The sequence below is a fragment of the Cricetulus griseus genome, chromosome 4, assembly GCF_003668045.3.
Source record: "Cricetulus griseus strain 17A/GY chromosome 4, alternate assembly CriGri-PICRH-1.0, whole genome shotgun sequence".
NCBI classification, from domain to species: domain Eukaryota; kingdom Metazoa; phylum Chordata; class Mammalia; order Rodentia; family Cricetidae; genus Cricetulus; species Cricetulus griseus.
In genome coordinates, this window is record NC_048597.1 from 156,312,473 (window position 1) to 156,330,514 (window position 18,042).

Genomic DNA, 18,042 nt, shown 5'->3' on the forward strand with positions numbered 1-18,042 from the left:
GATTTGTGTATAGATTTATTATAATTTGGGTTTTGTTTTGTTTTGTTGTGTTCCGTCCCCCCCCCCAGACAGGGTTTCTCTGTGGCTTTGGAGGATGTCCTAGAACTAGCTCTTGAAGATCAGGCTGGTCACAAACTCACAGAGATCCACCTGCCTCTGCCTCCCGAGTGCTGGGACTAAAGGCGTGTGCCACCAACGCCCGGCTGTTTGTTTTGTTTTTGAGACAGGGTCTTACTATGTAGCCCTGGCCAATAGGCCACCTTCCAACAACTCAGACCTGACTCCCCCCTCCAAAGTGCTGGGATTAAAAGTATGTGCCATCACATCTGGCTTGTCCTTTTTTTATTATTATTTTATAAAATTTTTAAAATTTTATATTTTGAACCATAAGTTTAAAACCAGCCTCTTTTCCATAATGAGTTCCCAGCCATCCAGTGCTCCATAATGAGACATATTCTCTCTCTCTTTTATGTTGCTTGTTTTTGGTTTTTCGAGACAGGGTTTCTCTGTGTAGCCTTGGCTGTCCTAGAACTCATTCTGTAGACCAGGCTGGCCTTGAACTTAGAGATCTGCCTGCCTCTGCCTCCTGAGTGCTGAGATTAAAGGCATTTATTACCATGGCCCAGCTGTGAGACTCTGTGGGGGGGGCATGGGGTGGCAGGTAATTTTATTTATTTAACTCTTTGTGGCAAGATGACATATCCCATAGATGCTAGTAATTAGTTACAGTGTTATCCTATACCTAAAACATGACCTGGAAACTACCAGTGTCGTTCTGGTTATCTTCCTGTCTCAGCCTTCGGAGTGGTAGGATACAGGCATGTATAGCCATGCCCATCTCTAACATAGTTACATTTTGAATCTGAGGTGTACCATTCTATGTTATTTATTTTATGAATACTTGTTTTGAAAAGAGATGCATCCATTGGAGCAAGAGACAAAAAAAGGGATAAATTTGGGTCAAGAAATTGAATTCAGATACCAGGCAGTGGTCACGACTTTAATCCCAGTACTTGGGAGGCAGGGCAAGAGAATCTTGCATTCCAGGCCAACCTGGTTTACAGAGTGAGTTTTAGGACAGGACCACACAGAGAAACCCAGTCTTGGGGAAAAGAAATTGAGTTCAGGGGTAGAGCTCTTTGCTTAGTATGCCTGAAGCCCTCGGTTTAATTCCCCAGTACTGCACACACACACACCCAAAAAAAGGCGAAAATGTATGCATTGCAATTTAGGAGAGGAAACCCAGGCTTAAGACTCCCTTTCCCCTCCTCTCCCCACCCCAGAATTCCCATCTGCAAAAACCCTATGAGATTAACCTGATGGAGGAACTAACTCTGAAGGGAGTGACCCAGTACTACGCATATGTAACGGAACGCCAAAAAGTACACTGCCTCAACACACTTTTCTCCAGGGTAAGTAGTGGGCTTTTCCTGCTGAGTCCCAGGGAATCTGGACAGTTACAGCATTTCCCTCTATCTTCGCTGTAAAAAAGTCTTAGTGTTTTATAAAAGACAGCTTTGGTTGGTTTAAAGTTGAAGCTGATTGACACGGGCTCTTTTATTATTAAGTAACTACCTTAATTACAGTTCATCCTGGTGATGTAGATTCTATCTTTGTGAATGCACCGAGATGCTGAAGTTCATTTGTGACCTCAAATCAGTACTGAAGGTGTTGTGGTCATTTTGTAGACATGTGCAGTATGGGGGAAGAAAAAAAAATTTGGTCCCTGATGAGGTCGAAGAAAAGGACAATCTGATGTCTTCTTTTAACTCTCATGCTGTATATAAGCATTAATTTTTCAGTCGTTGAGCTGTTTGTGATTTCATTCCAAAATGGTCCCCACACCATTGTTGAAATGCTGTCCTGTACTCTTAATCTTAAGCACAAGAAGACTGTGCAGGGAAAATATGGATTGGATAAGCTTTTTGCAGTCGTGGGTTAAATTGGTTTGAGACTATAGATGTATTTAGTAAGACATGCTTAAAAGAAATGAAAACACGTTAAACTGCATGCTATTTACAAAATGTGACCAGAGGTTCACAAGTGCCTAACTTTGTATTTTTCCTAGAAACAATGGTTCTTTTTATTTATTTGTTTTACTTATTTCAATTATGTATATGTATGAGTCTGTGTGGGTTATATACACATGAGTGCAGCTGCTAGAAGAGTCCAGAAAAGGGTTTCAGAGCCCTTGAAAGAGAGTTGTAAGCAGTTGTGAACCCAAAATGTGTGTGCTGAGAACTAAACTTGGGTCCTCTGCAAAAGCTGTGCCATCTCTCCAGCTCCAAAGCATTGGTTCCTATTTGCTGGTTAGCAGTGTGTTAGCAGTGGCTTTGGAGAGCATGAGTTCTGTGAACACTGCTTCTGTCATTTTGTCTCAAGCAGTTAGGTGGCCCTTATGAAACACTCTACGCAAGAAAACCAGTTCTCAACAGCAACTCTTCGCTACATTTTTTATGTTTTTGTTTTTGTTTTTGTTTTAACAACTTCCTCTCTTTCTTGGGAAACTCTAAATTTTAGACTTTTTAAAGTTTTGGCTAAATAATATTTTCAATATTGGCAAAACAAATGTTTTTGTCTTTCTCATATGTTTCTTTTGTGCTCAGCTTCAGATAAACCAGTCGATCATTTTCTGCAACTCTTCTCAAAGAGTTGAATTACTGGCCAAGAAGATTTCTCAGCTGGGTTACTCTTGCTTCTATATCCATGCTAAAATGAGGCAGGTGAGTGTAACTCTAGAACTTACATAGATTTAACAAAAAAAAAAAAAAAAAAAAAAACACTTTGTTTTCTTCTTGTTTAATATTCCGTAAATGCCTATGTATGAGAATATACTGTTATTTTTTTTTAAAGATTTATTTATTAGATGGTTGTGAGCCACCATGTGGGTGCTGGGAATTGAACTCAGGACCTCTGGAAGAGCAGCCAGTGCTCTTAACCTGTCAACCATCTCTCTAGCCCCAAATAATACTGTTTTTGACTTAGGGTATAGTAGTAGTGCAAGGTCCTGAGTTCCAATCCCTGGTACCAGGAAAAGAACCAACAACTGAACTTTACAGGGTTTCTCTGTGTTACAGCTCTGGCTGTCCTGGAAGTAACTCTATAGACCGGGCTGGCCTCAAACTCACAGAGATCTACCTGTCTCTACCTCCCAAGTGCTAGGATTAAGGTGTGGGCAACCAATTACCACCCCAACCCTTCCCCCACCCCCCCACCCCGCTTCCTGGCTGAACTTTTCTTTAGTAGCCAAACACCCCTTCATTTAAACCACCAGGCTTAAAGATCTCCTTGTCCATGCTTGAAATCCCAGCACTTAGATGCTATAGAGAGGACATGCATGAAGAATTCAAGGTCATTCTCTGCTACTTAGTAAGCTTGAAATTAGCCTGAGCTACATGAAACCCTGTGGGGAGGCGAAGGGCAGTGGAAGAACACAATTCATTCTTTCCCAGAGAATTTCTGGATTTGTTCTGTTTCGTACAATAACCTTAACAGATAGCCATTTAAATTAGTTGAAGCCAATTACAATTTAAAATTTTGTTCCTCAGTCAAATTACTACATATTAGAGTGTGGCTAGTGACTCCTTTATTGGAGGATAACAATATGGACTTCTTTTTTTTTTTTTTTTTTTTCCAGAAAGTACTGCTCTAGATTTTAATACACAGTAACTTCTTACTTAAGGGGGTGTGTGAAGATCTCCCATCTTGAAATCATAGACAATGCCAGATTGTATATGCATATGTAATGTGTAATGAAAGGTTTACTAGAATGACAAAATAAATATAACAGTGATTGTCACAATTTTACATTAATGTGATCTCAGCATATCTTATAATACATGTCCTCCTTGTGATGACACAAAAAAGATGCTTGTCTGATAAAAGTGTGTCACATAAGCATTGTGAGGATACAGCTTTTGACTGCTCAGAAAGGTTACTCAAACATGGATACTGTGACAGTTTATCTGGTAACCAAGATAGTTAAATGACATAGTGTTTGTACACTGTAGATACACTAGACATGATGACAACTCACATCTTAGACAAAGGGGAGTACAAATCGCATCACTCCTTAGGAGCCTGTCATTTAAAACTTAAGGATTATTTCCAAAGTTTTCAGACTAAAGTTAAGCATAACTTTAGTCCCTGGATAACTTTGCCTGGATAATTGAAACCAGGGAAGTTAAAACCAAGGATGGAGCTAAACTGGTATATATGTGGTCTGTAAGCTGATTTTTTTTTTTAATTGTAAAAGAATAGTAGATATTTAATGTAAACAAATTTGGGTTATGAAGAAATCATGGTGGAAGTTTTGAGTTGTATATAAATTTCACTCAAACAGTTTATCCCACCTGTCTCCCCAGGAACATCGAAATCGTGTCTTTCATGATTTCCGAAATGGCTTATGCCGCAATCTTGTTTGCACTGGTAAGTGTTTTTGTATTTCTTGGACCCACTGTTTTCTTTATTGTCTGGATTACTTTGTCACACAGTGAAGTCCATGACATAGCTCATCACACCCTGCTGCCACTTTGAGAGCTTCTGAAGTTCAGAATGGCGCTGGGCTCATCTGATGCTTATGCGGCACATGTGGCTTTAAACTAGATCTCAGGTTTGTGTGTTTTCTGAATAGTTATAATGAACAAGCACAACATAAACTATACTAAAAATTGCATTTTAGAAATGTCTTTCTGTTTTTTTAAAAACTGTTGAGCTTGATTGACAAGGGAATAATGTATTTATTGCTACTGTTCCTGGTATTTTAGAGTATCAGAGTCATGTAGTTTCAGAAGAGGTGGCATATTAATTGACTTTCTAAACTGTGTAAAAAGATGGTCCACAAGGTATGGCAATGAGTGCTTGTATTATTCCTAACACTTGGGAGTCCTCAAGGGGAGCATGAGTTCAAGACTAGCCTGGGCCACCAGAGACCTTGTCTCAAAAGGAAAAACATCTGTGTCATGAATGATTTTGGAAGGGGAGGCTGAAAGATAAGCCGGTGAAAGACTCCTAGAAGCATAATCAGTGAATTCCTTTTCTGAACTGTTCTGGATTTATAAGTCTTGGATTAAATACTAGACAACAAAATAAGAAAATCATTAGTTATCCATGAGACTCATTTATGCAGTCATCTTCCTGCATTGCTGTTCCTTAGACTAGTTTGTAAGACTTTTTTGTTTTACATGAACAGAAAGTTGTATGTTATGTAATCATGGAAGAGTGCTATTAATAACTGAATAAAATAATAAACATAGGATGCATTAGAAATTAATGCATTGTGGTTCCAAGAGCCATATTTTGATTCAAAAATGAAATAATTTTTTTTTTTTTTTTTAAGATCTGTTTACCAGAGGTATTGATATACAAGCTGTGAATGTGGTAATAAACTTTGACTTCCCAAAGCTGGCAGAGACCTATCTTCATCGTATTGGAAGATCAGGTGAGTGAAAAGAGAATTGTCCAGCAGACATCTTGATGAAAAATATAATCACTAATTTTTCTTTTGTGAAGTAAAGTATAATAGCTATGAGAGTAGTGAAACCATAGCACTTTAGCCGTGATACTTTATTTTTCATTAATAAATCATTTGTATGTAGAGATAGGGTCTGGCTACTTAAAATAACTGTCCTGGAACTTAAAGATGCACCTGCCCCAGCCTCCCAAGTCTGATGATTACATGTGTGTTGTAGCTTATGTCATTTACTAAAGTTAAACTGGAAGCCAACAAAGTGACTTACTGAGTAAAGGTATTTGCTGCATAAGCCCCAAAACCTGAATTCAATCTTGGTTGGAACTTAACGGTAGAAAGAGAAGCAACTGCTAACATGCACATGCGTGCTCGAAAAAAAAAACACAAAATAATGATATTGAAGTTTTAAAAAATGGTTTTGAAGGTAGGCTGTCCGGATGTGTTACACGTGGAAAGAAGAGGCAGGTAATACATCTCTGTGTTTGAGGTCAGCTGTGTTTACATAGGAGTTCTGAAGGCAGCCAGGTCTACATAATTAAGAACCACCCCTTTGAGGCAGGAGGATCATGATTAAAGTTTGGGGCGGGTTGAGGGGGCTAAAGAAATAGAGTTGCTGTTAAAGGCCTATGAAACTTCATTTGTTTCCCAGTGCCCACATCAAGTAAATAAAACACCTGCAATTGCAGCTTACAACAAAAAGTTAGGCTGTATAGTATCCCCCACCCCAAAAAAAGGAAGGAAGAAAAGTTAATTACTGAGTGCTCCTACTGTTCAGTTGAGTGTTTTGTCAGCCTGCATAATAAACATCTGTTTTGTCACTTGAAGAAAGTAAATTAGGTATAGAGCTGTCCCTGACTTCGTGTTTGTGTGAAATGGTTTCCAGGATCCTTGCCTGGGTTTTTTAGTCTCTTAGAAGCATGTGATATTTGCATATAAGTGGTGTACATCTTTGCAATACCTTATACCTGCAAGCTGACTCTAAGTAGTTGTTAAACTGTATTGTTCAAGGAATACTGCCCCAGAAAAATCTGTTCCTATTCATACAGTTGATGTGCCAAAAGCAAAGACCATAAGTTGTTTGTTTTTTCTGTCTTGTTTCTGCCATTCAGAATGTCACCAATTGAAAATATTAGTGCTGTGTATTTTGACAAATTACAGACTTGAACATTCATTTTATCACCTTAAAAAAAATTTAGCATTTTAAATTCATTAAACACTTTTTTCTTTAGGTCGCTTTGGTCATCTTGGCTTAGCCATCAACTTGATCACTTATGATGATCGCTTTAACCTGAAAAGTATTGAGGAGCAACTGGGAACAGAAATCAAACCTATCCCAAGCAACATTGACAAGAGCCTGTATGTGGCAGAATACCACAGCGAGCCTGTAGAAGATGAGAAACCTTAACAAGCATGTATGTACCTGATAACAGTAAACAGAACCCTCGGATTTAGGAAAGAAATCAGTTCTTTCTCCTCCAACCTCAGTAGCTATGTCCATTGTCATAAATATAAATGAGAGCCAAGAGTCTGGGTTGGACAGCCCATGTTATTAGAGTCCAAGCCAGTGCTGCTCTGGAGATAGCTTCCTGAGCATGTATGTGAGTGACACCTAACACAAATTTGGGTGCTTGGAATAATGAAAATCAGGACATTGGCAGGTTTGGCATAAAAATATTTCCTGCTCCCCTTTTTTATCTGTCTTTTAGGGGGGATGGGTGCATTAATAAATTAGGTAAAAATACTTACAATACCGTGTTATCAAATGTGTAACATGCTATAAAGATGTTTTTAAAATACCCTCTGGTTTCTGGCATACCCTCTCCTCTCACATTGTATTTGTGGCTACAGTTAGGTGAGAAGCAGCCTCAACAGTAAGCAGTAGAGGCTACTTCAGAGTTTCCCTTGGAGACACCCTGATCGGGCTTGAGAGGTACAATCTGCAGTCCTGCAGTAAACACCTTAACTGTTACTGTGGCTTCAGAGAATTTCCAAGCTGAGTGCAGGCAGTTGTGAGTGCACTGTGGAGACCTGATGATTGTGACTTTGAAGTCATTCTGGGATACATAGCCCTGTCTCCAAAACAAAAAGGAAAGGCTTTTTCTATGACACTACTTTTTTTCACTTTATTTTTTATTTGTTTTTGAGAGAGGTTGGGGCAGCTTAGAGAGGTGCCTTCAAACATGACCTTGAGAACCTAATCTTCATCCTTCCACTTCCCCAGTGCTGGGGGTAAAGGTGTGTATCGCCACACTTGGCCTCTTAATTATTGTAAATGAGACCTGTCATTCTTGTCTTGCTATCAGAACTTGAAGATCTCATCCTGGGGTATGTGAGAGGAAGTTGTTGGGTGGTTTTTTTAATTTTTTTTTTTCCCCTGAGACAGTCTGTAGCCCTAGCTCACCAAAAAGAAACTCATGACTCAGTCTCCTGAGTGCTTAGATTTACATGGGTGAGCCTCCATGTCCATCTGAAACTCTGTCGTGTAACTAGTACATCCTAGTAGTTTGGGGTGAAAGTTGTGAAAACATGTCTCTCTGTTTTATATTGCTTTTGTGGATGTTAATTTTTTGAATTTCTAAACTTTTTCTGTAGGCTTTGATAAACTGCAAAAGGCTCCTTGGATCTGTGACACATCATTTTTTGGGGGGATGCTCTTCTCTTTGTGGGTTTTTTCATCTTTGTTTTGGAACTATGAAGAGTTATATAAGAGCTCAGACATTTTTCTTTTTTTTTAACTGGTGAAGAGAAACTGAAAAGAAGAAATAGACGTTTTTTGTTCCACTTGTTTGCACTGTGTGCTGACTGAACATTCGTTGCACTAACTGCTGGTTTTTAAAAATGTTTTCTGGGGAAAGGGGACAAGGAAGGAGGAAAAAGAAAAGGAAGGGAGAAACCCTAAAAAGAGAAGAACCTTGGTGAACACACACACCGTCTACAATTCTCCAATAGCTGACTCTACTGCATTTCAACTTCTCCCTGATTAGTCATCCGTTTCTTAAGCCTGAAGAGCTTATTACTTATTTGTGCGAAGTGCCTTATGCTACGAGACCATTAAGAATATCATCTTTACACACAGCCCAAGGAATCAACCAAGTCATGTTCTATTTTTTCCTGTTTTTTTCTTTTTTCTTTTTTTTTCCTTTGCCTCTTCATTTTCGTTTCAAGTTGAAGTCTCTCTTCCTGTTCTTCCAGTACTCATGCCCAGGGCTGGAAGGTGGACTAGTGATGTCAGCGCCATTTTCCTTTTCTTTATATGGAGGAGTTGATTCACAACTGCAGGCCATCCACACTGTAAATACATGTATTTAAAAGAAAAAAAAACAAAACAGTACCAAGTAAAATTTTCTTCTGGGCTGAGTAGACGCACCATCGTCGCTCCCAAAGGAAAGAGCAGCCTGTCACTGCAGGAGCCATATGACAAGCCTTTGTGCTCTACAGCAGAACACTAAGCTGGCTCACACACCTCCATGAGCAGTATGGCACTTGACGTGGAGATGTGTCGGAGCCTTGACCCTCTTTCCTCTGTGGCAAAGCGAGTCCGTAGAAAATTGGATGTGTATACTTGTATAAACTTTGTAAATAAGTTTTTTTCTGGGTTCATATAAATATATATATATACATATATATATTATTTTTTTTTGGATGAAGGTTGCTGGGATTAAGGGGATTAGAGTGATTATGGGAGCAGCTAAAGATGAGAGGGGCTCAGTTTTCTGCAACACTAAATTCTAAAATGTGCTTTGGCCTCTAACTGTAGGAAGCAGACCTCTGCAGGGCCCTGTGTTGAAAAGGGCCCAGAAGCCCAGGATGCAGTCTGCTGCCACACTGCTCTTGTAGTGCATTTGCAGTGGTTTAGCAGAGATTAAGGAAGTATCAGGAACCCGTGATTCCCGAGGGCTTTGAGAAGCTCTGTGATTTGGTTCTCCTGCTCTAAAAGTTTGAGGAACTTGCCAAGTTCTGCACAGGGGGACAAAGGTTCATCTTCCTGGAGTATGAGAAGGGTATGGAGTGCAGTGTGAGAGCAGTGTGTGTGAAGCCTGCACTTGCACATAGAGGACCAGCCAGTGCCGGCTCCATGGGCTTGGCAGTTGTGGAGCTTAGCTGTCTTCAGTCACCTGTGGTGTGGGAGCGAGTTGCCCTTGGCCCACCTTGTTACATACACTTTAGCAGGAATGGGCAACCCCCTGAGAGCTGTTAACACCCATGCTGCAGAAAGCTGCTTGCCGTTCTCTGTGCCACCGTGACAAGAATTCTGTCATTTTGCATTGTAAATCGCTGGCAGATGCTTTAGGTAGATAGTGTTGCTTTAAATTGTGCCCCTCCCAACATGCTTGATGTTTGGCCTGATCTCCAGGCAAAAGGAGTGAGATGAATCAAAACCAGTGAACTTTTTTTTAAAAAAAATGTTTTTAATTCCCTTTTAACCCAGTGTACTAGGTCAGTCAGGAGGCATCTAGGGAACAAAAAAAGCAAAAAAAAGAAAAAAAAAACAATTAAAAAATTGATTTCCATATTCCATCATTTTTCAAAACCTTAAAACTATGACAAGGTATGTCATGTATGCTTTCATGCTTAACTCACCTGAATAAAGGAATCAATTGTTCAAAGTTGCTTTTTGACTTTACCTAGCTCTAAAGCAAAACTATTTGTGACTCATCCCAAATTCCTTGGGGATCAAAATCCTACAGATGCCTCCTGATCAGACATAACCCCAACTCCGTAACAACTGTAGCAAGAGCTGCACAGTACAAACCCCAAAGAGGCAAGTCCAGTCCATGTTGGTTATTAAACATAAACCAAATTAAGGAAGTCACTTTTTTAGGGAGGGTGGGGGAGGGGTCTTAATTATCTCCTTTTGACCAACAAATCTTGCCCTTGTACTGATGCAGCTCTCTTTCTTCCTGCCTTTGGCGAGATGAGAGGGATCTTCCATGTAGAACATCACAGAAAAGGAGTATAAATGCAATTCAGTATCTCGCCAAAGGGCATGTGGGTAAGTCAACAAAAAGTGCAGTCTCTTGCCAACCTTGGGCTGCCCTGCCGGGTGCCACATGCCTACAGGTCCCTCTTAAAGCACAGACTCCACATGGAGAGCATTATTGAATAGTCTCTGATGAGTTGTGGCACTTGGACTAGCTGGCACCACCGCAGGACAGTGGAGAGGCCTCGGTGGGTGTGGTGCTCGGCTCACAGGAACTGATAATGGGAAGATGCCCTACTGACCGGGTCAAAGCCTGGTCTTTTTTTTTTTTTTTTTTTTTTAAATCCCTCCTAATAAGGAACATTGCTACTATTGGAAATTGTCTTTCAGGTTCTTTCCAGTAATTCCTAAAATGATGGTTTTGTTTTTCCAGTGGTTAATTTGGATGAGAGGACTACATCCTATTTTTAATATTCAGACTGTATCCACCTTAGTGGTTTTAGCTTCTGGTCGTATAGTTGTGTAATAAGTTACAAGACTGTTACACACCTTGCTGCCTCAGGGCCTGCCTTGCTTTTCTCTCCCTTTATGTTCTGAAGGTGAACGAAACTTTCCTATGGAGTGGAACGCATTTACCATAAAATGATTTTTCCTGGAAAAGAAAGCCTAACTAGTTCTAAATTATTTCCAAATGAGTACCAGCATAACACTGGGTTGGCCCAAAATGTTGGGGTGGGGTGGGCGGTTGTCATAATTCATCTTCAGAATGAGATGAGGGCATCTTTCCTTGGCCACTTGGCTTTGTGTTGGACACCATCGTGCTCAGAACAGCACACAGCACAAAGCTTTGGAAACCAGTGTTGGAAACAAAACATCTCATTCTGATCATTTGATTTTGTTTAATTTTTTTTCTTTTTTTTTTTTTCTTTTTCTTTTCTTTTTTTTTTTTTATGTGGGTGGGAGGGGAGGGTGCTGTGTCCCAACAGGGAGGGTGTCTGCACTAAGGATTTAGAAACACTTTGGAAGCTCATAACCTCATGGGGAACTGCCTTTAGCCACACTCCTGACCTTTAGATGAGTAACAAAAAGATGAAATAAGTTTTTGGGAATTAAGCCATGTTATTTTAATTGGATACTTTTTTTTTTCCAAGTTTCTGTGTATCTTTAAAATTGTTACTGTGGAATGATTTTCTTGCCAAATATCTTTGTCAGGCAAAATTATTGGCCTCATAGGAGGTGAAGTAAGCCAGCTTTTGGGTGAATTTATGTGGGCTTTGGTGAGTTTGTAGTTCTGCTTTATATTCATAAAGATAGTTTTTTAAAACTCCCAAAGCAAATCTATTTTCTTCTCTGATGCAAAAACTCATCTTTGGAATAAAGAGTTAAGTGTCCAAGGGTTGTAACCAGTATGAGGTCAGAGGGAGCTAGCCTGGCCTGGACTCTGCCCCTCCACAGCTGACAGACTCCAACAGAAGTGTATTTAAATCTCCAGTAGACAAGGCTGGGCAGGGCAGGGGAGGGGTGGGCCTGGGTTAGTTAAAGATACAGCTGCTGTATTTTAACCAGTGGTTCTTGGGAAGGGTGCCTGGAGAAAACAAAGTCACTTCCCTTATTTGAAGCAAAACAAATTATAAAAAAAAAAATTACAATTTTTGTTCAGTAAAAATAAGAAAATTCTAATGTCCCTAGCCACAAGGGACCAGTCCCACTTTAAACAGTGGGAACTTAAAATTTTGAAAATATTTTGGGGAAAGGGAAAATTGGCTTTCTGTTTAATTGGCAAATGTTCCAGTGGGGAGTATGTTTTTGTTGGGATGTGTTACATTGTATGTACATGTCTATGGACCTGAGTCTTTACAGAGTTTATACATGGTTCAGAAAAGATGGTTGGTAAAATCTTGATTACTTTTCTTTTTGTTAATTTATCTCAATAAAAGCCCACTGGAACTCCAAGTGTGTCTTGTATGTATGTTCCTAAAGCAGGTTATGCCTTTAGGACTCGGAACATTTTACTATTGTGTTTGAGGTGGTGAATCAGCCCAGTGTTCTCATCAGGCTTCTTGGGAGCCTACTTGAATAAACTTGTAGACTTCTGTCATCCACCCTAGATTTCCTGCTGCAAACACAGTTTTCATAGCAGGGGTAAAGAGCCAAGATGGGTTAGGATTCTAAGTTATCAGTAATCAGAATTATTGTCAAACAGAATGTGTTCACACGTCTGACAGAGCTACAAGCAAACTAGACAAACAGATGCCAAAATCTCTGAAGACCACCTTTGCCAGTCCTCCCTCAGGGATCTGTTTACATTCAGCAATGTTCTAATGAAAGTGGGGAGATGGGGTTGGGGGACTGGGAGACTGGGTGTTGTTAGTTTGAGTTTAGAGGTTGCAATTCCAGTCTTACCACACTTTTTTTTTTTTAAGATTTATTTATTACATATACAGTGTTCTGCATGCAGGTATGCCTGTACCCCAGAAGAAGGTACCAGATCTCATTATAGATGGTTGTGAGCCAACATGTGGTTGCTGGAAATTGCAACTGAGGACCTCTGAAGAGCAGGCAATGCTCTTAACCCCCAAGCCATCTTTCCCACCCAGTCTTAGCACACTTCTATAAATACCCATAAACCGACAATAAATTATGGGTGGGCATGGCACAACAATATTGTATATACAAGAACAAATGTAGGACTCAGCTGAAAGATAACTCCAAAGCATTGTAGGATTAGAAAAAAATAACGAGCCCCAAAGCAAATACACCATTTTACTTTGCTTATTGCAAAAGCCCAAGCTTCAAATCTCAGAAGGGCTCAGATACCAGGTATGCACCACCATACTAGCAATGTTTTTTTGAGTTCTGTGGAGAGAGTAATCGATGCAGAACTATAGGGCATCCATATTGCAAGAAAAGGATTTGTCTGGCAAAGTATTGTACATAAGTGGGTCATGAAAGCAGCATAGCACACTCAAAGTTTTAGCTGCTTTGGAGGCTGTGGCAAAAGGGTCTCAAGTCACTTTTCTCCATCTCTTCTTCCTCTACACACTCCCCTCAAAAACTCTTCATCTTGTTGGGTTTGGCCTGTTGGGCATGATGTGGAGTCTAAGTGCCAGCTTAGAATAACTGGAGTTAAAGTTCAGTTTGGGATTTAAATCTATTTACCAGTGTTTACAGTTTTCGTGAAGTGGTGGTGGCACATGCCTTTAATCCCAGCACTCGGGAGGCAGAGACAGACCGATCTCTGAGTTGGAAGTCAGCCTGGTCTACAGAGCAAGTTCCAGGACAGCCAGAGCTACACAGAGAAACCCTGCCCCAACCCAACCCCAAGTGAAAGTCACACCCGGGTATCCACCTTGAGAGTCAGCTGTTGTGGCATTTCTTTATGAAGGCATGGGGACGAGTAATCAGCCCCTTGAGATTGCTGTGGGGACGAGCCCCATGCTGTAGGAGGATGTGGATTCCATGACCACACTTCCATCCCCCTTGAGTCTAGGGTCCAAATGTCTATCTCCCATCTACTTCCTCACTTTCTCCAGATTGACTTGTGTGAGCCAAATTAGCATCAAACCTCTGGCTTCCATTTAGATTTGCTTGCTGGGGATTCCCAACCCCTTCATCACGCCCTCAAGTTCAGAGGGAGGAAAGAGAACACAGCCCTTTTGTAATAGTTCCTTTATAGCAGGATTGCCTGCCTCTAGTTGTTTTGTCTCAAGAGATCACAGACTAGTCACATCACTGTTTCCCCCCTTTTCTGTCAGCTCTTTCCCTGTTAGGTTCCCTGTGCCTCCTCATAAGCCCTCCTTACATTAACCTGTTAGTAGTGTGTCATCTGTTGCTTTTTGGGATCTAGATTGGATACATGGTATTAGTGGCCCCAGAAAACACATTGAAAAGTGAGATTCTAGCTGGACAGTGGTGACACACACCTTTAATCCCAGTACTCAGGAGGCAGAGGCAGGTGATCTCTAAATTTGAGGTCAGCCTGGTCTACAAAGCAAGTTCCAGGACAGTCAGGGCTATACGGAGAAACCCTGTATCAGACAACCTAAAGAAGAAAAGAAAAGATGGATGGATTGATTGATTGATTGATTGATTCTAGAGTTGGGTTAAATCTGCTAAGCCACAATAGGCTTATGAGTGGCTATGGGAAAGAACCAGTCACACAGCAGCTCTGTCCATGGCACACAGTGATAACCTCAATTCTTTTTTGTTTTGTTTTTTTGAGACAAGATTTCCCTGTGTAGTTTTGGAGCCTGTCCTGGAACTCACTCTGTAGACCAGGCTGGCCTCAAACTCACAGAGATCCTCCTGCCTCTGTCTTCTGAGTGCTGAGATTAAAGGTGTGAGCCACCACCTTTAATACTGTGTGCCCAGTAATAATCTCAATTCTAATGTAGCTGGTGGTCAATGACAAGGCATGGGGAAGTGGGATGAGATTTTAGCAAGAAAATCATGAGCATGTGATCAACATCTAGAGAGTGTGAGAAGACCTGGGAATTGATAGAGAAATGTATACTTTACATTGGTATGCATTTTGGTTTATTGATAAAATTTTAAGGTCAATTTTGTTATAGGTATATTTTTACTCTTGTTTAGATGTTGTGTATACGCAACTTTTAAAAATGTAATGTATAATTAAATACAGATTATATATATAGTCACCTATAATAGTCAAAACTTATATTTAGGTTAGTTAGGTTTTCTAGATATACAGATATGTATTTGAAATGGATAGATATTCTTCAAACCTTTCAAAGAACTACAGAATATGCCATTTAAAATGGTTTATTAGGGTTTTTCATGACAGTGAGACACAACTGCTCCTGGAAATACCAATTACATAAGAGAGGAAGATGGGCATCAAAGAAACTCGTTATGGACTTTGCCTTTAATATGGCAAGACTAGCCATTTGGGCAAGAAACTGTTATTTCCTGGACTGTTTAACTGTATGCTGTATAAACTAGACATACAGGATCCACTGGAAAGTGACTGCTGAACTTGCCAAAACAAGATGGCATAGTCCTTCAAGGATTCCTGCTTCATGAAAGAGTCTGCTAGACATTCTACAGGACACAGAGAAAAATGACTGACAAACTGCCAATATAGGCAGACAGTTTCAAATGTCCTGCTTTGCTAAGAAGTCTGCCCGACACTCTAGACCTATATTCTGAAGATGGGTGCCCCAACATCACAAAAGAACTTTGGGTGACTGTCCAGGCAGCCAGATCTGTCAATTCTAGAGTTTATATATTATCCTTCTGAGGTCTTTGATAGAGTTGAAGACAGATAGTTATGTTTTTCCTTAGTTATGATAAAATATAAGTTACATATAAAACTTTAGACTCAAACAAAGGTATGATAGATTATAGAATATATTCTTTAAAATTTGCCAAATGTCTCTGGGTGTTGGTAGCACACGCCTTTAATCCCAGCACTTGGGAGACAGAGGCATGTGGGTCTCTGTGAGTTCGAGGCCAGACTGGTCTATAGAGCGAGTGCCAGGATAGGCTCCAAAGCTACAGAGAAACCCGTTCTCCAAACAAACAAAAAAGCCAAATGTTAGTGGACTAAATACTGTTAAGTATAGTTCTTGCTTGATAACTGTTTTGTTATATATAATTTTACTGTTAAAGTTAAAACCTTCTTTTTGTCCTTTAGACAGAAAAGAGGAGGTAATGGGGATGTCCTTTTTTTTGTTTGTTTTTGTTTTTATTTTTCGAGACAGGGTTTCTCTGCAGCTTTGGAGGATGGAGGCTGTCCTAGAACTAGTTCTTATAGACCAGGCTGGTCTCAAAACTCACAGAGATAGGCCTGCCTCTGCCTCCCGAGTGCTGGAACTAAAGGCGTGTGCCACCACTGCCCGGCCCTGGGGGATGTCCTTATGTATATATGTTTCTCTTATTGGTTGATGAATAAAACACTGATTGGCCAGTAGCCAGGCAGAAAGTATAGGTGGGGCTATCAGACCAGAATAATTCTGGCAGGAAGAGGCCTCCAGGGAGAAGCCATGTAGCTGCCAAATGAACAACATGCCGGATTATGGGTAAACCACAGCCTCATGGCAATACATGGTTTAATAGGAATGGGTTAATAATTAAGAGAGAGCTAGCCAGTAAGAAGCCTAAGCTATTGGCCAACAGTTTATAATTAATACAAGCATCAGTGTGTTTATGTTTATTTGGGGCTGATGGACCAGGATGGACAGAAACTCATTCTACAGGGAATTTTGAAGATGGGTCCTCTTCATCTGTAGATAAGGGGCTCATTGATTACCTTGGTTTTAGGGCAATCTACAGAGGTACAGGCAGTGTGGTGGGAACTGACAGCCTCAGCTGTGGCTGCAGATGAGTCCATTGACCCATGTAATAAGGAACATCCTAATAGAAAAGTCAGAAGCTGGGTGGGGCACACATCTTTGATCCCAACATTCCAGAGGTAGAGACAGGCTCATCTCTGACTTTGAGGTCAGCATGATCTATGTAGCAAATTCCAGACCAACCAGGGCTACATAATGAGACTATCTTGAAAGAAAGAGCTGGAGGGAGGGGGGCTGGATGGGGAGGGGAGATCCTGTCTGTCAAAACAGTAAACCAAAAATAGCAAATTCCCAAACAAGACTGAGATGAATGCTCCTACCACATCTCCATCCCATGCATGGACTTGGTCTGTGAAGAAGAAAATTCAGGAGAACGACAGTGGACTATTGTAAACCTGACTCCAGCTGCTGTTCCAGATGTGCTATTGTGGGTTTTGGCTGGACCAAAAATATACCCTCCACCTCCTGACTTAGTGAAAGCTTTTTGCTCCTGATTGATAACTACTGCCAGAGCAGCTTGCTTTCAGAAGATGGTCCCCCTCATGTGCAGAGGCCTTCCTCACCTCTGAGTCTATGGGACACCACACAGATCTACTATGTCAGAGAACAGAAAATAAATCCTCCACCAAAAATCATGGGCTTGCTTCTTCAGTGACATTTGCAGAAACCCGGTGGATCCCACATGTTGCAATATCCCTCTGAAGATAAGGACGCATTGATGTGCTGACCATCCCGCTACTGAGAGACACCATGTCTACTGAACTTGTTTGGCTTCTTCTAGGCATTTGCCAGAAAGTCAGAGTTGTTGCTATTTGAGGGTAATAGGGGATAAGAGGAGACTCTACAACAAGGATATGCTGTATCAGGTGTGCCATTTGGTCCTTAGGATCCATCTCAGTGTCTGCCACGGGGAGGGATGCCTTGTGGAGCCTTTGCCAGAATCACTTAGGGGAGTGACAGCACAGACCCTGAGGATTTTTGATGGATAGCTATGCCATCCTCTGCATGTACTAGTCTGCTTTTTTTTTTTTTCTTCTGAGACTGGGTTTCACTGATGTAGCCCTGGCTGTCCTAGAACTCCCTATGTAGACCAGGCTGGCCTCAAAAACTCATAGACCTGCTTGTCTCTGCCTCCCGAGTGCTGGGATCAAAGGTGTGTGCCACAACCACCCACCTACTATTCTGCTCTTGAGACACAGCTCCTAATTTGCTATCAGCAAAAGTTGAGCCCTTGGGTGCTACATTAAGTATGCGTTACCAAGTCAACATGCTTTGAGCTGCCCACCACAAACTACCAATCGCCTAGTTCCTTAAACTATAAAGCAGCTGTGAGCTTT

At 40.8% G+C, this 18,042-nt stretch overlaps 1 protein-coding gene across 6 annotated transcripts in view; it reads left to right on the forward strand.

The window, feature by feature from the left end:
* Nucleotides 1-10,275, forward strand: part of Ddx6 (DEAD-box helicase 6) — a 30,983-nt gene extending 20,708 nt beyond the window's left edge. For all 6 annotated transcript variants that reach the window (XM_027411961.2, XM_027411956.2, XM_027411959.2 and 3 more), the window contains exons 9-14: nt 1,284-1,412; nt 2,607-2,723; nt 4,365-4,428; nt 5,339-5,440; nt 6,700-6,882; nt 8,063-10,275. In XM_027411961.2, coding sequence (XP_027267762.1) covers nt 1,284-1,412; nt 2,607-2,723; nt 4,365-4,428; nt 5,339-5,440; nt 6,700-6,875 — 588 coding nt within the window. In that variant the 3' untranslated portion in view covers nt 6,876-6,882; nt 8,063-10,275. The remainder of the gene's footprint in view (nt 1-1,283; nt 1,413-2,606; nt 2,724-4,364; nt 4,429-5,338; nt 5,441-6,699; nt 6,883-8,062) is intronic.
* The last annotated feature ends 7,767 nt before the right edge of the window (nt 10,276-18,042 follow it).